This window comes from Lissotriton vulgaris, chromosome 1_1 (assembly GCF_964263255.1).
Source record: "Lissotriton vulgaris chromosome 1_1, aLisVul1.2, whole genome shotgun sequence".
NCBI lineage: Eukaryota > Metazoa > Chordata > Amphibia > Caudata > Salamandridae > Lissotriton > Lissotriton vulgaris.
In genome coordinates, this window is record NC_141685.1 from 1,359,066,821 (window position 1) to 1,359,093,725 (window position 26,905).

Genomic DNA, 26,905 nt, shown 5'->3' on the forward strand with positions numbered 1-26,905 from the left:
ACCGACGGCTGAGTTCGTCCGCCCTGGCGTTCAGAGAACCTGCCAGGTGTTGAACCGTCAGAGTCACGCCCTGACGTTCCAGCCATTGCCAGAGGCGCAGAGCCTCCTGGCAAAGGGTCCACGACCCCACTCCGCCCTGTTTGTTGCAGTACCACATGGCGGTGGTGTTGTCGGTGAACACCTGCACTACACTCCCGTTGACAAAGGGGAGGAATGCCTTCAGTGCCAGACGAATCGCCCGCAGCTCCAACAGATTGATATGGAGCCGGGACTCCGCCGGAGACCAGATGCCTCTGATCTCTGCCTCTCCCAAGTGGCCACCCCAGCCCTGGAGGGACGCGTCCGTCACGACAACGTGCTCCGGTTGGGGAAGGGAGAGGGACTTGCCCCTGACCCAATCGCGGTCCGTAAGCCACCACTGCAGTTGTCTCGCAGTGCCCTCCGAGATCAAGACGTGGTCGGACAAGTTGCCCTGATGCTGGGCCCACTGAAACTTCAGGTCCCACTGCAGAGCCCGCATCCGCCACCTGGCGTGATGCACCAGAAGGATGCAGGAAGCCATCAGTCCCAGCAGCCGCAGCGTCAACCTGACCGAGACTCGGGATAGCGGCTGAAAGATGGGAATCAAAGCCTGAATATCCCGAACCCGCCGTTCCGGAGGATAAACCCGAAACTGCGCCGAGTCCAGAACCGCTCCGATGAAAAGGAGCTTTTGAGAGGGACACAGGTGTGATTTCGGCACGTTGATGGAGAACCCCAGGTCGTGCAAGAGGTCTGCCGTCATCTGAAGGTGGTGGACGACTGTCTGGGGCGAGCCCGCCTTCAACAACCAGTCGTCTAGGTAGGGGAAGACTGAAACCCCTAACCTGCGCAGATGGGCTGCGACCACCGCCATCACCTTTGTGAACACCCGTGGGGCGCTGGTAAGGCCGAAGGGGAGCACGATAAACTGAAAGTGCTCCTGGCCTACCGTGAACCGCAGGTAACGCCGGTGGGCCGGCAGGACGGGGATGTGAAAATAGGCGTCCTGCAAGTCCAACGCTACCATCCAGTCTTGCGGGTCTAGAGCAGCCAAGACCTGAGCTAACGTCAACATCTTGAACTTCTCCTTCCGGAGGAAGCCGTTGACGTTCCTTAGATCCAAGATAGGACGTAGGCCCCCCTTGTCCTTCTTGGGCACCAGAAAGTAGTGGGAATAACAACCACGCCCTACTTCTGGCCCAGGAACGCGCTCGATGGCCCCCTTGGCCAAGAGGGCCGTAACTTCCTCCTGCAGAAGTGTCAAGTGGTCCCCCGACACACGGTGGTTCTGCGGTGGCATGGCTGGAGGAGAGGTCTCGAAGGGGAGGGAGTAGCCCCTTCGGACAATTTGCAGCACCCACCTGTCCGAAGTGATCGTGCGCCAGTGAGCGTGGTGATGACGAACCCTGCCACCCACTGGCGTCACATGGGGCCGAAAGCACGGACTAGGAGGATTTTGGGGTAGATGCTGCGGGGGAAGGTGTGGTCTGACCCCGCCGTTGTCCCCGACCGCCACCACGGCGGTTTCCACGGCCGCCACCGCGTTGGAAGGATTGTTGCGGCGCGTGGCTGGCAGCACGTGTGGGGGCGCCCCTTCCTTGGCCACGAAAGGGACGAAACGAACCCGGTTGCTGACGCTGGGTCGAGAGACCCAAGGACTTGGCCGTGACCCTGGAGTCCTTGAAGCGTTCCAGCGCGTGGTCCGCTTTGTCACCGAACAGGTGACAGCCATCAAACGGCATGTCCATCAGTGTATTCTGGACATCAGCCGAAAAATTGGCGGATCTCAGCCAGGCGTGACGACGAATCGCCACCGTCGTAGACATAGCTCTGCCCAGCGAGTCGGTCGTATCAAGACCACACCGAATTGAATATTTCGCTGCATCTCGGCCCTCAGCCACAGCCTGACCGAGCTTTGCCCGCACCTCCATGGGGCATTCTGGCAGCAGCTCCGCGACCGTATCCCACACAGAGTGGGTGTAGCGGCCCAAGAGGCAGGCGGTGTTGCAAGACCGCAGGCCCAAACTAATGGACGAGAAGACCTTTTTGCCAAACTGGTCATACCTCTTGGATTCCCGGTCGGGCGGGGCCGACGGGAATGCGGACTGGGAGGTCGAGGCCTGGATCACCAGACTCTCAGGAGTGGGGTGGGTAGACAGGTACTTGGGGTCGTCCGGACAAGGACGGTGGCGCCTGGCCACGTTCCGATCAACAGGCGCACCTGAAGCGGGCCTGGACCACGTGCCCAACAGAACGTCAGACAAGGCTTCATTAAACGGCAGCAGAGGCTCCAGTGGGCATGACTGCGGTTTGAAGACCTCGGTGAGGATGTTAGGCCTCACGGCCGCGACGGGGAGCTCAAGGTTTAAGGCCTTGGCAGCCCTCATCAGCACCACAGAATAGGCAGCTCCCTCCACCGATGCCACGGAAGGAGGAGAGATCAAACCAGGGTTAGGGGAGTCGTCCAAACCACTGGCATCCCCCAAGTCACCTGTCCAGTCCGGGTCATACTGGCACTCGCGAGCCAGAGGGTCCTCGGACCCCTCCCAACCTTCACCGTACTCCTCATCCTCTCCGTATTCGGAGTCAATGATGAAGACCGGCTCCTCGGGGTTCATGGGCCCCATCGGCGCCGGGACCGGCGTCGAGCGACGCCCGTCCGGCGCCGCGTCCGGCGTCGGAGAAGGTAAGGGGACGGCGCCGCCCGGAGCCGGCGTCGGAACCCCACCGCCGGCCGGAACCGGCAGCGGAGAACCGGCGCCGCGCGGGGGCGGCGTCGGGGGTAACCCCGATGGCAACGGCGCTGGGGAGGCCGGAAGACCAGCCGGCGCCGATCCCGAAGGCCCCTGCGGCGCCGGAGCCGTCGGCGGCGCCGGGGCCGGAGCACCCGACGGCGCCGAGGCAGGGACACCCGAACCGCCAGGGCCCCCAGACGGTAGCACTGGGCCCGAAGGCGCCGTAGGCCCCGTCGGAGAAGCGAGCGCCCTCATGGCCATGAGGAACGCCTCGATCTCCTCAGGCGTCGCACCATGCCCAGGGACCGGAGGGTATGAGGCAGGCCGCGCCGGCGACTCTCGCGGAGCCGCGGGGTTGGGGTCACCCGAGCCCCCGGCCGCATCGCACGAGCGTCGGGGGGAGTCGGGGGTACGATGACGACGCCCCGACTTCTTGTGCTTCTTACCTGACGAGGATGACGAGTGGCATCGACTTCCGGAGCGCCCGGCGCGGCTCCGCGACCGCTCCCTCGAACGCTCTCTCGACCTCCGGCCGGACCGGGACCGCTCCCGGTCCCGACGTGGGGCCGACACCCGGAGCTCCAGTAGCTTGCGGGACCGCTCCCGCCTAGCCTTGTTGGTAAGGGCCCGGCAGTCGACGCAGGAGTCCACGTCGTGGTCGGGGCCCAGACACCGGAGGCAGAGGCGGTGATGGTCTGTGACCGACATCGTGCGCTCACAGCCATCGCAATTCTTAAATCCTGGCATCCTATCAGGCACAATAGAGAAAAAAGACAATCGAAAAACTTGGTCAAAGACCGGAGTACTGCTCTTCAGATCTGCGTCCACTGGCGCGGAAAAAAGAAGAACTGACGTCAGCGCGCGGAGGCGGCGTCTATGTACTCCAGCGACGTCATCACGGCGCACGACGCCGACGACGGACGCGGAGCCGCAGGGGACGCCTGCAGACGACGCCTACCGACGCGCAGGGGTACTGCTACGCAAAAGTTTCCGGATCCAGACTGACGCCTGGGGATATTCTAAGGTAAGGAATCTAACACTAACGTGTTTCTTTCAGATATAAGTATGCGATGGTGTGTTGAATAGACACATCTAGAGGATTAATATTGCTGTTGTGACAAACTATATTACAAAGCGTTTCCACTTGGCTGCATAGCATGCTCTAGTGGTTGGACGTCTAGCCTCTTTCATGACGTTCATACAGTCAGAAGGAAGGGTAAGATATCCGAATTCTAGGATTTCAGGAGCCAGAACGCAAGGTTGAGCTGAGCTAGGTCCGGGTGTCTGATCTCTCCACGGTTCTGGTTTAAAAGGCGTGGAGATAGGTATAGCTTTTGAAGCGGCACTGCAGACCGTTGTAGCAGTATGGTGTACCACGGCTGTCTGGCCCACTTTGGAGCAACTACGATGAGGGTTAGAGAATGCTGCTGTAGTTTCGTACTACTAGTGGCATGAGTGGGAGAGGCGGAAAAGCGTACGCAAATTTGCCTGACCAGTTCATCCATATCGCATTGCCTTTGGACAGTGGGTGTGGATATCTGGCGGCGAAGCTTGGGCATTTGGTGTTTTCATGGGTGGCAAAGAGGTCTATCTGAGGTTGTCCGCACATCTGAAAGAATGGTTGAAGAACTTGCGGATGAAGTTCCCTCTCGTGGATCTGTTGTGTCTGACGACTTAACAGATCTGCTATGGTGTTTTGTACTCCTGGAACATGCTGTGCAAGGAGGAATATGTTTTGAGGGATAGCCCACCGCCATACGTTTTGCGCTAGCTGAGAGAGTTGCAGGGAGTGTTTTCCGCACTGTTTCTGTATGTAATACATGGCTGTCATGTTGTACGTGCGGACTAACACAGCTTTGTTTGATACTTGTTTTTGGAAAGCTTTCAATGCTAGTAATATGGCTAGTAACTCCAAATGATTGATATGTAGTAACTTTTGTTGTGGTGTCCACCTGCCTTGCATGGTGTGTTGGGTTGGTGGGCTACCCAGCCGGAGAGCGATGCATCTACTGTCAAACTATCTGAGGAACTGGCTCTAGGAACGGTTGTCCTTTGGAAAGGTTTTTGGTGTTCCACCACTGCAGAGAGCAAGGAGTACGACCGTCCACCAACACTAGGTCTGTTAATGGACCTTGAGCTGGTTCCATTGGCCAGGACGCATTTGAAGTCTTGCATGGGGCACTATGAAAATGCAAGAGGCCATCATCCCTATGAGCTGCATGAACACTTGTGCTGTAAGGGAGTGTTGTGGCTGAAACTTTGTGAGAAGAGCTTGCATGCTGGCTATCATTACTGGAGTGGGATAAGCTAGCGCTGTCGAGGTGTTTATTGTGGCACCAAGGTATTGTTGTACTTTGGATGGTTGCAGATTGGACTTGGTGTGGTTTATTGTGAACCCCAAGTTGTGAAGCAGTCGGATAGTGGCACGAGTGTGTTCTACAAACTGGTTGTAGGAGCTGGCTTTTATGAGCCAGTCGTCTTGGTATGGGAAGACGTGGATGTGCTGTCTTCGTAAATGTGCTGCCACTACTGCTAGGCACTTGGTGAATACTCTTGTTGCTGTTGTGACTCCGAATGGGAGTACTTTGAATTGATAGTGCTGCCCGTCTATTACAAATCTGAGATACTTCCTGTGAGATTCGTGAATGGGAATGTGGAAGTATGCGTCCTTGAGATCTAGAGTAGCAAGGAGGTCGTTTTGTAACAGAAGAAGAAGGTCTTGTTGGAGTGTGACCATGTGAAAATGGTCTGACTATATGTATTTGTTTAGAGGTCTGAGGTCCAGAATAGGCCTTAGAGAGCCGTCCTTCTTTGGGATAAGAAAGTATAGGGAGTAGACTCCCTTGTTTTGTTGGTGCAGAGGAACAGGTTCTAGTGCACTTTTTTCCAGTAGAGATATTACTTCTTGCTTTAGCAGTGATAGATGCTCTCGTGACATTGGACCCTGTTTGGGCGGTATGCTTGGGGGGGGGTAGATGTAAATTCTAGACAGTAACCTGATTGAATAATTTGTCGCACCCACCTGTCTGATGTGATGTTGGTCCAGGCAGGAAGGAATTGTTGTAGTCGTCCCCCCACAGGAGTGGAAGTGTGGGGGGAAGGGGGGAGTGGAGGAAAGTCATTGGGTGGGGGTGGAGGCAGAGCGGGAGTTGTTGGTCTTGCCTCTGCCTTTGTTGTTGTTACCCTTGTAACCCCCTCTTTGGTAACCCTTAGTAAATGTGGATTGGCTAGGGGTCTTATAGGAAGTGGAAGGGCTATCGGAAGAGTAGCCTCTTGTGTTGCCTCTATATGATGAGCGACGAAAAGAACGTCCGGGAGCTTGCAATTGCAAGGCTCCCATAGATTTAGCTGGGGCGGTGTCTTTTTTAAATTTTTTCTAAAGATACATCGGCATTGGGCCAAATAGGTGTTTCTCATCAAATGGCTGATTGAGGATGGAATTTTGTACCTCAGGTTTGAAACCTGAAATACGTAGCCAGGCATGCCTACACAAAAGGACACTGGTGTTAATTTCCCTTGAGGCAGTATCTGCAGCATCTAGGGCACAATGAATGGAAGTATTGGTGATATTTTTACCTTCCTGTATGAGTTCATTGGCCCTATTTTTGTATTTCTCTGGTAGATGCTGCATTATGGATTCCAGTTCATTATAATGTGCCTTGTCATATCTTTTGCCAATAGCGCTTAAGTATTGGCAATGCACCAAATGTTAGCTGCCTATGATGCTGTTCGTTTGCCGGAGGCGTAAAGGAGATTAGATTCCTTATCTGGTGGTGAGGCTTCACCTGATGTTTGTGAATTGGCACGTTTACGTGCGTTAGAAACTACTAAGGAATCTAGCAGTGCTGGGCCTCTAATGTAAACTGGATCTGTAGGGGCAGCTTTGTATTTTTTCTCAATGCGGGGTTTGAGTACTCGAGCCCTGACAGCATCTTTAAATACCTCTGTTGAATGCTAAATGACCCGCTTAAGCATTGGCAAAATGGAAGTGGACCATTGTGTAGTGTCAAAAGTGTCCAATAAGAAATCTTCCTCCACAGTGTCTGTGTGTAAGTCGACCCCATGGTATCGGGGGGTAGCCCTATGTACTAGTAGGTTAAAACCTATAGTGTCCTCTGGGGGGGAAGGCCTGGAGGGATATACATCATCTTGAGGGACGTAAGGCACATCAGGGGTGGTAAAATCATCCCATGGATCAGGTGATTGAGGGGGGGGGGGGGACTATTGGTCCCTATTGGGTCATGTGCACCTCCACGTGTGTCATCAGAGTCTGTATCTACATCATTTGGATTAGGGGATGGGGTAGGAGAATGATGTGGTGGAGGAGTTGGAGGAGGAAGAGTATGGGGAGGTGGTGGAGAAGGAACCCTTAATGGAGAGGTTGCAATGTCTCTTCTTTGGAGGAGGAGGAGGTGCAGGCACTTCTAGCGGTCTCTTCTTGGAGCTAAGAGTCAGTTGGCCAGTCTTAGGATCATTTACAAGAGTTTTTTTAAGTAGGATCTGCTGTAAAAAGCTCTTCTGTGTAGGGTAGATCCTTCGGTGTCGAAGTTTTCGGTTCCGGAGGTTTTTCGGCACGGACTCGGTAGCTGGTCTACGGTCTTTACGCTTAGAACTGTGACCTTTTGAAATGTCCTTAACCGGAACGTGTTTTTTCGGTTCCGGAGGTTTTTTTCGGCTCCGAAGCATGGGAGTCGGGACCCTTAGGCAGTTTTTACTCCGCTCCGAGTGCGATTTTGATGTTGATGAGCCGGTGCCAGTCTTCGACGCAGAGTGCTTGGGTGTTGAAGAATCAGTCGGCGTGGATGAGGAAGATGGCTTCTTTTTCATTTTAGGTATGGGATAGACACCGGGAATAGGCTGGCTCGAGCTCGAGCTGCTTGAAGGCTTAGTAGGCTTCTTTGCCGGGCCCGAAGGCAGGGCATGGGAAGCAGTCTCTCGGTGTGCACCCGGGCCCGAAGGTGAGGGTGTGACCAAAGCCTTTTTGGAGGGTGTCGAAGAAGTGTTGGGCCGACATGTGTACTCCCGACCCGTTGAGCTTGAGTGATGTCCTCGACGTCTGAGTCTTCGGCATCATAGGAGCTGGCACTTTCTTCGGCCCGCTGCTGTTCTGGCACGTCAACGCTGTGAGAATGTAGCTCTATATATACTGGGCTAGAATGAAGTACAGTGTTTATAGAGTCCACCAACCCCAGAGGTATAACAGAGGTTAACCACATCAGCGCGGCGCAGATTCCTGCGCTGTGCTGAACGTTCTAATGAGCCAACGGGCTCATGACGGAGCGGTTCCGTCATGAGCACAGGCCAACCGACTATTATGACGGAACAGTTCCGTCATGAGCATCGAAGGGGTTAAAGTCAGAACTGACCTTACTCTCCAAAGTGGTAGCTTGGTCGAGCAGTAAGGCAGTAAGGCAGTACCAGAGGACAGTGTAAAGCATTTGTTATACACACTCAGTCAGCAAAAGGTTTCACACATTCAAGGACTGAACTCCAAGCCAATTGTTTTTATATCAACAGATAAAGGTGTTTTATTTTTAGAACCAACAGTTATAAAATATACTTTTCTTGTTATGCGTTCTCTCATGTAATTACTTTGCAAAGGAGCAATTAAGTTTGTGCACACAATTAATACAGTATAGACAGTAAGCAACACAATCCTAAACCACACCATAGCATTGAGCTCAATGGGTTTTCCACATGTAAGTAAAGTTGATTACTTTAGTAGTCCCAGGACTAGATCTTAGATTCAGTCCTGGGGTATAAGCTGAAACCAGATTAGCAAAAACGTTTTAGTTACTATAGTGAACTTTCATGAATATAAAGCCGTTTTAAAAGTTCACACTTAGAAACTTTTCAATGGAAATCTGACAATGTTATTCAATGGGATAAAATTCAGGTTGCAGGTAAAGTACGATCGCATTACTTTTGTAATCCAGTACTGGTCTTCTAGGGACAGCCCTGGGGTCTTAACTCAAAACAGGTAGGTACTTGCGTTTTAGTATTTTGTGTGATTTTTAAAGAATATTTCAAGTTTTCAAAAGTAGACACTTAGAAGAAATTTCATAGAAAAGCAGACAATGGGTTCCTATGGAGAAAATACAGATTACTAGTAACCCCGCTAGGGATTACTTTTGCGGTTCAGTAATGGGCTGAAAGGTACAGTACTGACTTCTCCCCTGATCACAGGTGAGTACTGCGGAATTCGGACTGACTGATTTTATGTGAATATTTTTTAGATTTCAAAACTTCACACTTAGAAAATTTTCGAGTCAAAATGAGTCAATGTTATCCAATGGCAGGTAAGTAAATTACCGGTTTGCAAGTGAGTACTTGGTTGGTGAAGTTAAGGTTCTGGGCATAGACTCAGGGGTCCCCCAGGGTCAGGTAAGTACAGTTAGTTCACTCCCAGCGGCACAGGGGCGGACGTTGCAGAGGTAGGTAGGCCCAATGATATCCAATGAGGGAAGGGGGGCCTTCGGTTGGTGGATGCGGGCTAGCAAGCCACACAGCTGTGAGAGATGGGGGCCTGGTCACTTGCTCAGGGCAAGAAGGGGTGGGGGGGAAGTAGGATAGGACTTAGGGGTCACAGACAGCGGCCCTCGGGCGGCTGGGTGCAGGGTGCTTTTAAGCCTTTGGGCGCTCAATGTTATCCAATGGGAAAGGTCAAAAAGGAACAACGGCTGCAGGCTCAGGGGAGGAGACTCTCCAGGGGCGACCAGAACTTCGAGAGGTAAGTTGAGATCTTGGAGCACAGGTAGGTACCCCAAAGGGAGGCACAGGGGGCTGTAGGGCGCCGGGTGCAGGGGTGTCTTTGGGTGTCGGAAAAGCTTACCCTTGGTGGTTGCTGTTGGGGTGGCCCCTTGTTCTGAGCCTGCAGGCGTTGGCTGGTGCTTCGAGGAGGGTCTTTGGGCACTGGACTTTGGGTCCCAGTCGCCGGGGGGTCGTCCTTGTGGTCTTGGTTCGGTTGGGCCCGGCCCGGGTTCGGTGGGTGCAGAGTGGGCTGGTCCGGAGCTTCCTGGTTGGCACCAGGTGGATTGTTGCAGCAGAGCCTCTGCTGATGGGAGTCCCAGTCTTCAAGAGGGTCAAGGCAGGACGGTCCTCGGGGTATCCCAAGGTTGCTGTCTGCAGGAGTCGCCGGGATTAAGCAGGAGCAGGTTCCAGGATCGACAGGCCGGTAGGGCTGGGACAAGTTGAAGTTCAAGTTCAGGAATTTATATAGCGCACTACTCACCCAGAGGGTCTCAAGGCGCTTGGGGATGGGTATTCATTATTTATCGAAAAGCCAGGTTTTAAGTTCTTTTCTGAAGGAGATGTGGTTCTGTGTAAGACGGAGGTGAGTGGGGAGTGAGTTCCAGGTCTTGGCTGCTAAGTAGGAGAAGGATCTAACTCCCATGGTGGATCTTTGGATACGTGGAACTGCAGCGCGGCCTTGATTGGAGGATCTTAGTTGGCGGGTGGGTGTGTAGAAGGATAGTCGAGTGTTGAGGCATTCGGGCCCTAGTTTGTAGAGGGCCTTGTGTGCGTGGGTGTGGAGACGGAACGTTATTCTCTTGTTGACGGGAAGCCAGTGGAGGTCTTTCAGGTGGCCGGTGATGTGATCTTGGCGAGGGATGTCCAAAATGAGTCTCGCGGATGCGTTTTGGATGCGTTGGAGTTTTTTCTGTAGTTTGGCTGTAATTCCGGCGTAGAGGGTGTTCCTGTAGTCTAGTCGACTCGTAACCAGTGCGTGGGTGACAGTCTTTCTTGTCTCGGTGGGGATCCAGTGGAAGATTTTTTTGAGCATACGAAGTACGTTGAAGCAGGAGGATGAGACGGCGTTGACTTGTTTGGTCATCGAGAGTGAGGAGTCTAGAATGAAGCCACGGGTACATGCGTGGTCTGTGGGTATGGGTGCTGAGCCTAGATCCGAAGGCCACCATGAGTCGTCCCAGGCAGAGGGGGATGATCCTAGGATGAGCACTTCCGTTTTGTCTGAGTTGAGTTTTAGGCGGCTGTGTTTCATCCATATGGCAACTTCTTTCATGCCTTCGTGAAGATTGGTTTTGGCGGTGTTGGGATCTTTGGTGAGGGAAAGGATCAGCTGGGTCTCGTCGGCGTAGGAGATGATGTTGAGGTTATGTTGACGCGCGATGGAAGTGAGTGGACTCATGTAAACGTTGAAGAGGGTGGGACTGAGTGATGATCCTTGTGGTACACCGCAGATGACTTCAGTGGCCTCTGATTTGAATGGAGGAAGTTGGACTCTCTGAGTTCTCCCAGCTAGGAACGAGATGATCCAGTCCAAGGCTTTTCCTTTTATGCCGATGTTGCTGAGGCGTTGTATGAGGGTGCTGTGACAGACAGTGTCGAAGGCAGCGGAGAGGTCGAGTAGAATGAGGGCCACTGTTTCTCCGTTGTCCAGTAGTTTTCGAATGTCGTCTGTTGCTGCGATGAGGGCGGTTTCGGTGCTGTGTTTGGCTCGAAAGCCGGACTGTGAGGGATTGAGGGAGTTGTTGGATTCGAGGAAGGCGGCGAGTTGGCTATTGACGGCTTTCTCAATGACTTTGGCCAGGATGGGAGGAGGGATATGGGGCGGTAGTTTTTAAGTTCAGAGGGGTCTGCTGTGGGTTTCTTCAGGAGGGCGTTGGCTTCGGCATGTTTCCAGCTTTCTGGGAAGGTAGCAGAGTTGAAGGAGCAGTTGATGACATCACGAAGATGGGGTGCGATGATGGAGTCTGCTTTGTTGAAGATGTGGTGGGGACATGGGTCTGTTGGCAAGCCAGAGTGGATGGAATTCATTAGGCGGATGGTGTCTTCAGTGGTGATTGGGTTCCAGGCGCTAAGGGTGTTAGAGGGCGGTTTAGGTTCAGAGAGGGGTGGAGAGGATTGTTCGATGGAACTGTTTTTGAAGCTGTTATGTATATCGGCAATTTTGTTGTAGAAGGAGGATAACAAGTCGCAGAGGTCTTGGGAGGGAGTGATGTAGTTTGAGGCTGCGGTGGGGTTGGTGAATTCTTTGACGATGTTGAATAGTTCCTTGCTGTTATGGGCGTTGTTGTCAAGTCGATTCTTGAATGCGGATTTCTTAGTGGATCGAATCAGCTGGTGGTGTTTGCGGGTGGCTGTCTTGAAGGTGGTCATGTTGTCGGAGGTTGGGTTTTTTCTCCATGTTTTCTCGAGAGCACGGCAAATCTTCTTGGATTTCTTAAGGTCATCGTTGAACCAGGGGGCCTTTTTGCTGTCTTGTTTGGTGTGATGGTTTTTCAAGGGTGCTAATTCGTCAGCGCTGTGAGTGATCCATTGTTTGAATTTGATGGCAGCTTGGTTTGGGTCCGATGAGAGGGCGGATGGGTTTTTGTTGAGCGATGTGAGGAGTTGGTCGGTGGTGATTTTGGTCCATTTTCTTCGGGGAATAGGTTGTGAGGGGTTGTGGGTCGATGTGGTTTTGTAGTTGAAGTGAACGCAACTGTGGTCCGTCCAATGGAGAGCTGTAGTGCGAACGGAGGAGATGTGTTTGCTGGAGGTGAAGATTGGGTCGAGCGTATGTCCGGCTACATGGGTGGGGGTGTCAACTAGTTGTTTGAGGCCGAGATTGGCCAGGTTGTCGAGAAGGGTGGTGATGTTGCTGTCGTTTTTCTTTTCCAGGTGGAAGTTGAGGTCTCCTAGTAGAATGTAGTTCTCGGAGTCAAGGGCATGTGGACTGATGAAGTCGCTGAATTGTTTACGCGTTCCTGGAGGCCTGTAGATGAGGGTGCCTCTGAGTGTGGTCCTAGGGTCGGTGTGGATCTGGAAGTGGATGTCTTCGGCGGTTGTAAGGTTATCGTCGGAGGTGGTCGTGATTTTAATGGTGTTCTTATGGACGATGGCAATGCCTCCTCCTGTTTGGACGGTACGGTCTTTTCGGATGATCTTGTAATTGTCCGGGATGGCTATGGCGATGTCGGGTGTTGATGATGCGTTCATCCATGTTTCAGTAAGGAAGGCGACGTCCGGTGATGCAGTGTCGAGTAGATCCCAGAGTTCGGTGGTGTGTCTGTGGACCGAGCGGGTGTTCAGCAGGATGCACTTCAGGTGGTTAGAGTCGGAGTTGTGTTTGCGATTAGTGGATGTGGTATGGGTTGTAGGAAGGTACCTCCTGACTATGGTTGCCCCCAACTTTTTGCCCTGTGTTTTAGCTGGTTTTTGACATAGTCGACCTGGGACCCTGCCAATCAGGACCCCAGGCCTACTGCTCTCTCTGTAAAATGGATTCCATGTACCTTAGGTACATTTCCAATTGGTACTGAGCCACCTTATCAGACCCTGTAACTCAGGGCATAGGTGTACCCAGGGCCTACCAGGGGCTGAAGCATGTATTATGCCACCCCTGGCTGGCCTCCTAAATTTGACACAACTGGCTGCATGACAGCTGGGGCAAAGTCGTGTAATCACCCTTTGCTGTAGATATAGTATACCTATATCTAACCCTAAAAATGGACACACAGATTCCTATCAGTCACTCCTATGGCAGGCCTTGACAATCCTGAAGGCAGAGTGCTTGGAATCGTGTGAGATGGTGCTCTGGCATGAGCGGAGCCTGTCTGCAGCTTGCGGAACCAAGTCCTAATAGCTGTTCCATGATATCGCATACCATATACTCTTAAGTGCATTATAATCCTCGCGGTTATATGCTAACTCTGGTATTGCTTTATCAAAACATGTCGAGTAAGGTGTCATACGAATTGGAATACTAACCCCTCGCCAATTCTGGCGACGGGGTTAGCATTCCACCCTTCTAGAGGGACACGACATGTATGTAACTGTGAACCCCGGTTAAAGTTAACTGAAGCCTCAGATCCACAAAATGGATGCTGCCACCACAGACACGAGTCTGACCCCCTGCAGCTGGGAGTCCTTCCAGCGAGGGGAGCCTGGACAAAGGGTTTCCTGTCAGGGGCGGTGCTAGCACCATCCCAGACAGGGTTTTGTGTATCCTGGGTAGGCAGGGCTTTACAGGAAGGTGACTGCTGAGTGGCACCCCGGTGCTCACTACGCATAGGCCGGTGAGAACCAGTTCCAGGGGCACACCAGCCCCTGGCCTGGGGAAAGTCCGGCATGGGAGAGGGGTGTAACCACCCCCCTCCTAGTCCCACCCATAGGCAGGACCTAGTCACCGGGTCAGCCCCTTTTCTTAGTATAAAGATAGGAGCGGGCCCCCTGTTCAAATTAGATCATCTTTGGAATCAAGACACGACTTTCTGCGAAAGGACTTCAAGATTTCTTCTTCAAGATTCTCCCTTGTGACTAAGGAGTAGTCACCCTGCATCCGCAGGCACCATCTTAAGAACACTGCGGTCTGCTGCAAGTCCTTCCTCCGGAATCCGACTGCCCAGCTCGACGAGAACCGGCTTCCCTGGCACCTCTGACCTCTACTCATCTCTACGGCAAAGCTGAGAACCGTGAGTGCGACGAGACCTCGAGGGACCGGCCATCTTTCAGACTGCACGACTTCTTTACAGCAAGCCCGCCGAGTAATCCACTGGTGAGTGCTTTGGGGTCCGAGAAGCCCCGACCCTGAGCAGCTCCAGCACCGAAGATCCGCCCTCCAGCATCTCCACGATCTGCGTGGGGCCCTTCTGCTTTTGGCTGCTCACCGCGTTGTTTGGCTACTAGCCCGCTGGCTTGTGGCCTTCTTAACGACGCCCGACGACATCACTGCTGCTGGTCTGGTTGCTCCAGACTGGCCCTTGCTCCCTTCCAAAAGAGGAGCACCCCGGACCCTCCTGGTCCACTCAAGACGCCATTTTAGGACCACCGCGTGGGCCTGAATTTGCCAAGGCTTTGTTGCCCAATCCTGGGTCCAGCGACGCCGACAGCTTCAACCATCGTGGGACAGCTCGCTCCTCCATCCTGGTCGCCGACAACGCCTCCTGGTCCGTGAGGTCTGCAGAGCCCAGCGTCGCCCACTCACCTAGTCGAGGTGACTACCATCCGGTGCCCTCCTGGTGCCACCTGCCTACTGGCTAGTAGTCACGAACTTGGTCCCCTCTGCTTTCAGGTGTCATCTATCTTCAAGATCCAGGCTTGGATCACTTCGAACTCTCTTCACTGGTCGCCTGCCAGCATCTTTCTTCCAGGCTCCTGGTCCGTCTACGAGGATTCCCGACGTCTTTTGAGACCTATGCAGCTGCAGCCCCTGGGCTAGGTAACTTCGGCATTTCGGTGCCCCAGCATAGCCTCACTATCCAAGGGTCAGAATCCACTTTCGTTTTCCTCCTACCAGGTCGGGTTCGCCCGAGAACACTAACTTTGCATTTACTAGCTACCATAGACTTTGTCCCGCATCACGCGTGAGAGTGCACACTCTGCACCCGAGTCCCCTGGGTCTCCTAGAAGTAATCTAACGATTCTATAGTCAAGTCCTAGCGATTCCAAAGCCTATTAGTATTGTACTTACCTTCTAGTAATTTCGCATTCCACTTTCAGAGTATATGGTTTTCCGTGCCCCTCGGGCATTTGTATATACTGTGCTAACTTAAGTATTTTCGTAAGAGTTTTGTTTTGTGCTTAGTACCCTGTCCTCATAAAGAGTACAGGGCTGTTGTGATTCTAATAAATACACTGTTTATTTTCATAACACTTGTGTGGTGTCCTTTCACTTGGTGTTCAAGGGGTATATGTGTGGTATAACAGCTGGCTTAATACGCCCTCTCGAGTCTTTAGCCTTAGACTGCTCGTATCCACGCTACTAGGATAGCTGGTCTAGAAGGTTGACTTACAACCAATCATCAATAAGGGTTGTCTGGACTGATACATAGTGTTCACTAGAATAGTGAGCGCTGCATATCAGGCCAACTTCTCACATGGGTCTTGATGCTGGTAAATTTGCAGGAGTGGCAAGCAAAGGGACCGTGGGTGCGCCCCGGGGAAGCTTCGTAGCATTGAGGTGTGCGTCCGGGGTTAAGGGCTAAGAGGGTGGCGGCGTCATACGTTATGCGGGAGGAGTGCGGTTTGCGGGGACAAGGGGGTCTGGCGCTGGGCGCGGTCCAGGCGCGGACGGGCGCAGACGGGCTTACCTTTGGCGCACCTTCGGCGCGCATGGGGCGGACCGCTGCGCGTGAACGCTGAGCACATAAGCATCTGTCATAAGTGGATAGTGGAGGGGCGAGGGAGGAGCAGCTGGGAGGCGGGGGCGGGGCGTAGGTCCAGGCAGGGAGGGACAACAACAAGGCACAAAATGGCTGCAGGCCAAAAAACAAAACTGTATTGGAGGCACAACTTGATATGGACGTTGTGCACAATTGCACTATTTAAATACAGTAATCAAAAGTAGCCAGGCACGATATAATCCTGTAGGCTGCGCGTTTACTGAGTGTAACGCAACAAAACTAATTAGGTTACCTCAAGCGCTACGAGCAGTAATTTGAAACAGACGGGCAGCTGTGAAAGTTAAGCAATAGTAGAAACGCTGCGATCTTCTAACAATAGCGCGCTGCAATTCCCCAAAAGCTCAAGCGCTATAGTATGTGAAATTGCAGCGGACATGCAGGCACAGTTCAAAAATAATGAGGGAGCAATGCAGGTGGGCGCAATCAGACAGGCAGGCACAGAGCAAAATAATGAGGGCAAAGCGGAAGAGCGCTACGATACCACAGCAGATAGTGCTGGGAGCTGCGTGGGAGTTGTTGTCGTCCTGTTAGCAGCTGCACGGCGGGTCTTCTTGATCTTCTTTCTTCTTTTTGTATCGGGATCTGAGGAAGGAAGGTTCAGGGAGCCCTAAATACTGAAATTAGGGGCGTTACAGGTAGGGCAAGGACAGGGACCAATGGGTCCCTGCCCTGGGGTGGGTACACCCCTAGCCTGCTCCTCTCCTGTGGGAGGGGGCAGGAGCCTAGCTGTGAAAGGGAAGGCTCCCCATCTTCAAGATGACCAGAGCCCGGGGTCGTGCTTCACCTCGTCTCTCCCACCTGAGGGGTGGGGTTGGCACAGGCTGGCATCCCCCCCTTCCTGACATAGTTTTTCCTGCTACTCTTCCAGCCAGAGTGGGGGGCAGGACTGGTGGGGGCTGGTTGCTGGGTACAGCAAATGGTCTGGAGAAGCTCACAGAGGCGGCATGCCTTTGAAGCTTCCCCCTGCCCATCCTGGGGAGGAGACCTAGCACCTCGCCCAGGATGTGCATTGTTGCAGGCCCGGGAGAGCGGTTGCTCTCCTACCCAGGGGTCCAGCAACATGTCTGTTGTGTGGCAGCCTCTGCAGCCACTTAGGCAGACGTTGATTGTAGGTTAGGGGATCAGAGATGCCCTCTGGTGCATTTTACATTAAATCCCACACTGGCATCAGTGCGGGTTTAATGTGCTGAGAAGTTTTATACCAAACTTTTCAGTCTTCAGTGTAGCCATTATGGTGCTGTGGAGTTCGTAATGCCAATCTCCCAGCACCATATACTCTTAATGGCATCACTGCACTTACAGCACCCAGGAATGGCCCTGGGTACTGTAGGGGCACAGGTCTCATGCACCTGTGCACACACCTCTGGAATAGGGCACCCAGCTAGAGGGGTGACAAGTATGTCGACAGCGGGACCAAATAGAAAATCCTGATTGACAGGCTGGTTAAGAGTGGTGGATTGCACCTCATTTTTAAAACCAGAAATACGCAGCCATGCATGTCTGCGTACTAGGACGCTAGTGTTGATTGACCTAGCTGCCGTGTCTGCTGCGTGAAGCGCGCATTTGATGGAGGCGTTTGTTATGAATTTTCCCTCTTGTATAAGATCCTTGGCTTGTGCTTTGAAAGGCTCAGGTAGGGGTTGCATTAGGCTTTCTAGCTGATCATAATGCGCCCTGTCGTAACGAGCCAGTAGGGCTTGTGTATTAGCAATCCTCCATGAGTTGGAGGCTTGTGCTGCTACCCTTTTTCCTGATGCCTCTAGTATTTTTGACTCCTTGTCGGGGGGAGGTGCTTCCCCAGTCGTTTGGGAGTTGGCTCTTTTCCGTGCATTGGCCACTACCAGGGAGTCTAGTGGTAACTGCCCTCTGATGTAAGTAGGGTCTGTAGGAGCTGCCCTATACTATTCTGGGGTTGATTACCCGTGCCCTGGCTGTATCCTTAAATATGTCAGGTGCATGTTTCAGAACTCCCTTTAACATGGGAAGTGTTTTGACACATTTTTCTGATGTAGGGAAGGTGTCAAACAAGAAGTCTTCCTCAACAGGGTCGTTATGCATATCTACGTTGTGGAATTGTGCAGCCCTGTCTATAAGTTGATTAAAGACTACGGTGTCATCAGTAGGTGACGGCTTAGCAGGATAAGAGGGTATATCAGGGATGGGATGGGTGTTGTAAGGGTCTGTTGGCTCCTCCCATGGTTTCTCTTGTGGTTCAGGATCTTGTGGGAAGTCATATTGAGGCTGTGGCTCATCCCCCGTGTTACCTTCATTGTCCCCGTGGTGAGAAGGAGAATAAGGAGAGTAGGGGATAAAAGTTGTAGTAGGCATGATAGGCTGAAAAAGAAGAAGGGTCTAGAGGGAGAAGTCCCAAAGTCCTTTTTTTATGGAATAGGGGACTGAGTTTCAAAGTCCAAAAGCCTCTTTTTTCTATGCAGGATGGTAACTTTACCAGTCTCTGGATTAATGTATAGCTTTGCCTGGTCGTCAGAGGGATCTGGGTTCTTCCACTACAGTCCTGGGTTGAGTGTTAGATTTTGGTTTTTCGACGACTTTTGGCTTAGTAACGGATTTTTTCGGCTTGGGGCATTTTTTCGGGTCGACCGGAACTTTCGGTTCGACGCGTTTCTTGTGCTCCGTAGGTTTCTTTGGAGGAGTGTCCTTTTCCGAGTCGATGTTCTTTTTCGGATCGACTGGTGACTTTGGCTTTTTTGTATGAGTGTCCTTTTCCGAGTCGTGGTATTTTTCGGATCGACTGGTGTTTTTGGAGCCGGTGTCTTCGGGTCGACAGGCTTTTCCGGCCTCGGCGCGGGTTTCGGTACGGCATCCTTTGCCGGGTCAACGGATTTTGGAACAGTAGGCTTGTTCGGGTCGGCGACCTTTTTTGGTTCGGCGCCCTTTGGTTGTGTGCCTTTGTTCGGTTCGACAACCTCTCTTGGGTCGACAATTTTTGGCTGGGCGGCCTTCTTGGGGTCAACAGTCTTTTTTGGCTCGACGCTCTTTGGCTGTACGGCTTTTTTCGGATCGCCGACCATCTTTGGCTCTGAACCTTCTTTGGGACGATGGTACTGGGCCCTGGGGTCTCAGAAGGTTTCGGTTTCGGAGCCGAGCCGGATGGCGGGACTTGCGAAACTTTTTTCTGATCTTGGCTAAGGCCTTTTGGCGATGCCTTGACCGGGGCCTTTGGTAACGGGGTAGTTGGTGTCGGGGGCAGGGTACTCACGATTTGCCCTGGTGGGATGTCGTCATCGGAGTCAGAGTAGTCCTCGACGGTGACGATTTCTAGGTCCGAGTCTGGAGCTTCCTGTAGATCCTGGTCATCATCGAAGATGTTGTCCTGGTCTGGTGCCTGTCGCTGCATTTCTTGCCTAGCGGCCCGTCGGTTTCGAATAGTTTTCTTCGATCGAAACTGGGCGCAGGCTGGACAGGTTTCTTCCTTATGGTCTGGATAAAGGCACTTGTTGCATACTGAGTGCTTATCAGTATATGGGAACGTGGAGTGGCATTGTGGGCACCTTTTAAAAAGGCTTCTTTCCATCGACGGTCGACTCACGTGGCGTCGAAAAGGCCCAAGGGCCCGCGTCGACGACCGATTCGAGAAGGAAGGCTGGATCGAGTAGAGAGGTACCGAGCGAGAACAATACCGTCGAATCAAAGGCCTTTTGGCCTTTAGAAAAGTTTTGTTTTGGATTCCAAAGTTGGAGTATAGGAGTTAGCATCCGAACCCAATGGCGGAAAAAATCAATCTGAGGATGGAGAAGATGCCCATGCGCACTGTAGTCCAAGGGAGGATTCACCTATCTCGTGATACTTCGAAGTCTCTTCCAAGACAACAAAGTGCAATCATCCGGACCCAACACTAGGCAACGATCTACACACAAGATATGAATGTCAGCAGCCCACATGCCTCGAACAGAAACAATCTGAGGATGGAGTCGATGCCCATGCGCAATGTGGTCCAAAGGAGGAGTCACCTATCTTGTGACTTCCAAAGAACTTTTCAGGACAAAAACAAACTGCAAACATCCAGGCCCAACACTAGGTGGCGATCTATGGACAGTGTGTAATCTGCAGCTCATATGCCTCGAACAGTGAGTTTCTGTTGCAGTAACCCTCCCTCCCCACTTTTTGCCAGACTACGAATGCACTTTTACTTGGTGTGCCCTGGGTCCCTGCCAATCAGGTTCCCAGGGCCTGCATTCTTTCCCCAAAACTAACCCATTGGCATCTCTGGCCACAGGTCAGTACCTGGTAAATGGTAACACAGGTACCCAAAGCACTGTGACCAGAGAAGGCCTCTAAGGACTTATTATGCCACCCATAGAGGTCCTGTACCACTACACTCACAACCTGCCTTTGCAGGCTATGCGTCTTGGTGCAAAACAACGTCAAGAGTCGACACGGCACACATCTGTGTGCCCTGCCTACAACCCACTGCCCTGGCATAGGTCAGTCAACCCTCTAGCTGGGTGCACTATACCAGTAGTGAGGGTACAGGTGCATGAGCCCTGTACCCCTACAGCGTCTAAGTCCATTCTTAGACATTTTAAAAGCAGTGCTGCCATTAAGAGTATATGGTGCTGGGAGTTTGTCATTACAAACTCCACATCACCATAATGCCTACACTGAAAACGGAGAAGTTTGGAATCAAACCTCTCAGCACGTTAAACCCACATTGATGCCAGTGTGGGATTAATCAAAAATGCACACAGAGGGCATCTTGGAGATGCCCCTTGAAAACTAACCTACCCATAGTGTCCAGGATGTGTGGCTGCTTTCAGGTGCCACAACCGGACATGTTTCTGGACGCCTGGGTCGAGAGCCTGCTGCTCATTTGGGCCTGAAACAATGCACTTCCTGGGACGAAGTGCCAAGCCTCCTCCCCCAGGATGGGCAGGGTTCACGAAGGGGAAGCTTCAAAGGCTTGCCGCCTTTGTGAGCTTACCCAGGCAACTCTCGGCAACTGTTCCCCAATGGTTTTGACACCCACTTCGAGCGGGAGAACCGGCGGGGAAAAAAAGCGAGGAAGAGAGGTATGCCCACCTCAGCCAACTCCACCCCTCAGGTGGGGGAGGCGAGGTGAAGCACAACTCAGTCCCCACCATCTTGCAGGGCAAAGGCAGTGTGTGAGTGCGAAGGTACAGGACTTCTGAGGGTGGCAAAATAAATGCTGCAGCCCTAAGAGGCCTTCTCTAGTCACAGTGCCCTGAGTCCCTGTGGTAACATTGACCAGGGGCTGACCTGTGGCCAGAGATGCCAATTGGGTTTAGGCTTCAATGCAGTTTTAGGGAAGGAACAAAGGCCCTGGGTACCTGATTAGCAGGAGCCCAGGGTACATTCCGTCAAAGCACATCAGAAATTCAGCAAAAAGTGGGGCCAACCTTGCAGAAAGAGGGCACTTTCTCACAAGGGGTCGCTCTGGCTCCCGGAAAGGGAGGGAGGCTCGGAGTTGACCAAACAGGCTCCGTGGGCGGAGCCTGATGACTACCTTCTGCATTCCGCGTCGGCGACGGATGGGGAGAACGCAAAGAGCGATGGTGCTTCTTCGCCTTCTTTTTGTGTTTCGAATTACCATAAGAGGAAGACTTCAACAAAGAGTGGTGGTGATGGCTCCGCGATTGGTACCGCAACCTCCCTCTCGACCGGGACCCTGAGCGGAGCGGAACTGACTGCGGGGCCTCCAGAAGCTTTCAGGACCTTTCCTGTAAACACTTCAGGCCATGACCTGGAAGTCAGAGCACAAATTTGGGTCGTGGTCGCGCTCCAGACACCAGAGGCACACAAGACATAAGCTTGTGGCAGGAGTCACAAGACTTGAAGCCGGTCTGCCAAGATGACATCCCTGTGCACCAGGAGTCGGACGACTCGAAAAGATGTCGACAAAAAAGTTTTAAAAAAAGAGTCAAAAAGTGACTCTAGATACCGCTCTCTATGGATCTGCGCTGGCTGGCGCAGAAAAAGAAAAAACTGACGTCAGCGTGCAGGGGAGGTGTCTAAGTAGATACCACAATGTCATTCGGGCGATCACAACAACGCAGAGTCCACTGACGCCACCTACCGACATGCAGGGGTACTGCTGAAGAAAAATTCTCTGGATCAAGTCTGATGCCTGGGGATAATTCTAAGGTGAGGAATCCATAACTAATAGTCTCTTTCAGATATGGACACTCAATGAAGGGTTCACCATCTTGTTTTTGGTGAAACTATGAACTCTGGGTCAGGTTTTTCTCACTCACCAGAGGAAGTGGTCATATAGGGGGAAATAGTCACCCCAGGGGTAGGTAGCCGATTGGCTACAACCTTACACTCCTCTTAACACCCCTACATTCAGTATTTAGGTGGGCCCTTGACACCAGAACATCAGTTTAGTCTACCTGGGAACAGAAGGACAAAGAAGATGCAACAATGCAAGAACTGCGGACCAGCACCGAAATTGGCACCAACCCCTGCCTGACTGCTGCCTTCCCAACAATTGCAAGAAACAACTCATCCTGTCGCTGAACAGCCTCCCCAAACCCTTGGAGGGCTGTCCATTACTTCGCCAACCAAGCAACATCTCCCTTGAGGTGCATCTGCAAGCACAGCCTGCATCAGTCCAGTTCCCCGTTTTGATGACCATCTGGTCCACTGATTAAGCAATGCGCCAAGAGGAGGTCATTGAGAGTCCAGGAGGTCGGCCCCATCGCTATACCAAGACTTGAGATGCTGACCTTTCCTGGATCCTTCCTGCACCAATACCTGGGATACCGGAGCCTTTACAAGCACCAAGGCTTGTTGTGTGTCCAGCTTGGACAATAGCAACGCCAACATCAACATACCAATGAGGCACGTCAGGATCTTCAAGGTCATCATGGAGAGCAGGCATGCAGTCCTATTTTCTCTCCCTCTCCAGGTCATGGAATCCAAGTGAGAGCCTCGGACTCAAGCAACCCACCAGACAAAACACCCTTGAACCTAAGCCCCCCATCCCGGGTCGACGTAAACGGACTGTGTCTTAGTGCTTCAGAGACCTTCAAGAGTGGAGCTCCCTTTGGGATCTGCCGGACTGGTCCTTCAGTCCCATCTTGAAGCTGTTATTTTTGCCGGTACTTCTTCATTGACTTTACAGCGTAGCGGTCGAGGCTACCAATGTGAGCAGCTCCACTACATCAGCACTCACTAGGGCAGGTACAACCAAACTGCTGGTGGATTCTTGGACCTTTGACCCCAATCACCGTAAGTCCAGGAGAATAACCCTGTAAACCGTTTGAAAGTATTTCTATGTAGTGAATGTTTTTCTCATAGGATGACATTACAGTGTTCGAGGCTCATACCTCAAAACAGTTATTCTGACTTTTTTTTTTAAAAAACTACAAAAATCTCTAACTCCGAAAGTACTTACCTGATCTTAACATCTTTTCAGTTTAGCTCATATTTATTTGTTTATCCTTTCATATAGACGTACAAATTTAAATAAATGTCAGAACAATTTTCAGTACAAAATAGCAAAACAACATATTATAAAATTATTTTCCACTACACATAATATTTACAATTAATTTTAAGTTTTTATAGGCCAAGTAAAATGATTTTACCCTATCAAAAATGTTAAAAAAAACTTTTAATCAAAAATAACAGTTTTCTCATGAATACAATGTACGATGTAAACATTTGGCCCTTTCTTTGCTCTTGCCATATGCTAAAAAAACATAACCTAGGACAATCAAAGTCAGGATTAAATGGTGGTGTCGCCAGAAGGGAATAGTACTCCCAGGGATCATCTCTCTCTCCAGGTGAACCACAATCACAATACAGTTCCCTAGAGTCATATGGGATGCTTAAGTCCATGCCCATGTAGCCTGAATATGAGGAGGAGAATGGAGACCGCTAAAGTTATGTGGTGCCTGGGCACAGTAGTGGTGTTGTAGGGCAAATAGGAGTAGGGATCAGGACTTGTGGCCCTGTCCCTAACCTTTCTAGGTACAGGGGAAGGTGTGTGGCTCCTGGGTGAACTTCAATTCAAAAGTTAGCCACCTCTTTTGGAGCTCTGGGAAGTGGGTGGTTGTTCCTGCAAGGAGGGGGGTTGGCTGGTAAGGATCTTCCTCGTAGTGGGATGGATAAAGGTTTTCTTCTAATGGACATCAGGCACCTCAGGGAGCTGCACCACAATGGGGACCTGGCTGGAGTCTGACCTCTGGGTTGAGGGTTTTTTTTTTCGTGGCATGAGTGGGTGTCATCTTTGAAAAGGATATCAGCCTCAAGATGGGATTTTCAGGGTCTAGGGGGTCACTGGTATTGATGAATGGCGCTGCTTTACACTCCTGGCTGGGGGCGTCCTCTGAGCCGAGGGTGCCTCTCAGGGTTAAGAGGCATCGGTTGTGTGAGTCCGATCCGAAGGTCATTGCCTCTTGTTGTCATGTTCAGTTCTCGATGCCAGACTTAAAGGGTAGTGCTTGGCCTGGAACTGTTGGCACGTTCAAGCTCGAACCCAGTGGGATTGACTCGGAAGCTGAAACAGGGGCTTTAGGTGTGGCTTTATCATCAAGTGCTGGGAGCTCCTTCTTGAGCTTGTCGAGGTTGCACTGGAAGAACGCATCACAGAGTTCTACTCCCCTTCTGAAGGTTGAAATCCTGATGGGACTGACTCTTCCCCTGCTGCACCGTAGCGATCTGGTGTCTCTTGCCACTCTTGTATTTTATGGTGTGCTCAACAGCATGCATGCTGATGTAGGACTTTTTATTTCTTCTGTTTTTGCATTGAAACGCTTTGCAAGCCACTCGGGGGGACAAGCATAAGTTGAACACCTTATGCTGGTCAAATCAAGGGAAAAATTGACATTGCACCCGGGGACAATTGGAATGGTGTTCTCTCCATAAACATCCCTGACTCTGCACTGTCATTTTCCAAATTTCCATATATGACCTGATCACTCGAAAGAAGCTGCTTTTACACAGCTCGAAGTAGAGTCCTCCATGTCATGATCCAGCCAAGATGTGTAGTCAATGAAGGCGAAGGTCCTGATGGCTGGCACTAAAGACCAGTGATATCTACAGAAGTTTTCCTGTTGCTGTGGTCAAAATAACAACAGCTGGCCCTGATGGACAGAGTAAAGAAACATCTTGGTCTTGGAGCAGGCACTTCCCAATGGAAAAACAAAAAAGCGTATGAGATCGAGTCTTTGACCTGGTGCATTGTGAGTAAAGGGTGGAGGCACAACGGAACTGGTGACTTGAAATAACTTCAAAGAAAACCAACTTGCAAACATCATTGCTCAATACCAAGTCAGGAGTATGCAGAGCATGTCTATCCACAGCCACACATGCTACAAACATATGTTTTACACAAGGCAATACTGACTAATACCCCATACCAGAGAGGTTATGTGCATTTAGAGCTGTATCCAGTGGTTGCTGCTTACTCATTTATTTTCTGGTCAAATAAAGCTGCTGACATTTCCTGCACAACCATTTTTAATTTAACTGAAGTGGACAACAGCAGTCTGGCTACAAGTGCATATCTTTTCACTTACATTCTTCACACGCCTTACCCATTTTGCACATCAACCACTAGTGCTCGAGGCTCCCTTAGACCAGTGCTCACAAGCACTGAACGGTAAGCTCCGTTGAGCTTAGACACTTCAATGGTGTCCCGCCCTTTGTCGCACCAATAGAGGTTCCCACCAACCCAATCGACAGCGAGTCCATCGGGGTTACTTAAGCCGGTCCGGTGCAGAACCTACGGAAGAAAAAAGCAATAGGAACTTCAGTTCGAAGGCACCACGCTGCTATAGTTTAAGAACCAAACAACTATACACTCAGGCAGCCAGGAATCCAATCACTACTAAACCAGCAACGTCTGGCATCAAGCAAACACAGTCTCTGGGTGATAAGTTCAGAAATTAGGCACATACAGCTTCATACCAGCCATGATACAAGTAAATGTGGACTTACTCTATCAAGAAGCAACAAAAAAACAGGATCCGACAGGAAGTGATCAGAACTGCAAACAGGAACTAGGCAACCAAACAGCCATGTAACTATAGATTGAAGCACTTACAAAGCCAAGCAACCTCAGGCTTAGCCACACTTATGTCAGCCACTACACCACTAACCCTTCCAGCAGTAACAGACACAATATGTTGTAATCAAATGGAAAATGTCCTTCTAAGCAGAGAGCATGGCTCAAACAAAATGCACATAACCCCTGAAAACACCCAGCTAAGAAGAAATCTATGTTGCCTAGCACAAGCTCCAGATCTTTTACCAACCTCCAGCCATACTATGAAAACTATTGCAATGCTACATTTTATTAGGTGACTGAAACATCAATCTCCAAAGCTAGACACTCTTTGCGAATCTAAAGGGGGAGGTGTAGGAAACATTAGTCGCATGCGTCAGGAGCTGGGGTGGAAGGAAAATGCTACCTACCAGTATGCATCTGTTCTTGGCATGTAGAGCTGCAGAGTTACACACTGTGCATAGATCGCCAGCTTGTGTCACGAGGTAGGTGACTCCTCCTTTGGACCACATTGCACATGGGAATCGGGTCCATCCTCAGATTGTTTTTCGCCTGTAGGGAAATGATGGAGCTTTGCAAGAAAAGGAAGGGTGCCCATGTAATCAGTATCTAATTAAGATAATACTGGAACAGACAAGGGTAGCCGGGGAGGCGGGTGGGCGTGTGTAACTCTGCAGCTCTACATGCCAAGAACAGATGCATACTGGTAAGTAGCATTTTCCGTTCGAGGCATTTGAGCTGCAGATTACACACTGTGCATAGATTGTATAGCAGTACCCACACTCAGCGGCGACCACCTCTATCTGTTGCAGTAGTTTGAAATAATGTGTTGAGAACAGCCTGGCCCACATTAGATTGTTGTTTGGTTTGCACATCTACACAATAGTGTTTTTTGAATGTGTGCGGTGTTGACCATGTAGCTGCTTTGCAGATGTCATCTAGGGGAATGTTCCCTAAAAATGCCATTAAAAGCCCCTATTTTTCTTGTAGAATGGGCTTTAGGAGGAATAGATAACGTACGTTTAGCT

General features: G+C 51.3%; 1 protein-coding gene across 2 annotated transcripts in view; it reads right to left on the reverse strand.

The window, feature by feature from the left end:
- The window catches only part of LRP1 (LDL receptor related protein 1), a 1,437,817-nt gene that overhangs the window by 535,759 nt on the left and 875,153 nt on the right, over positions 1-26,905 (reverse strand). For both annotated transcript variants that reach the window (XM_086966724.1, XM_086966716.1), the window contains exon 59: positions 25,408-25,595. In XM_086966724.1, coding sequence (XP_086822850.1) covers positions 25,408-25,595 — 188 coding nt within the window. The remainder of the gene's footprint in view (positions 1-25,407; positions 25,596-26,905) is intronic.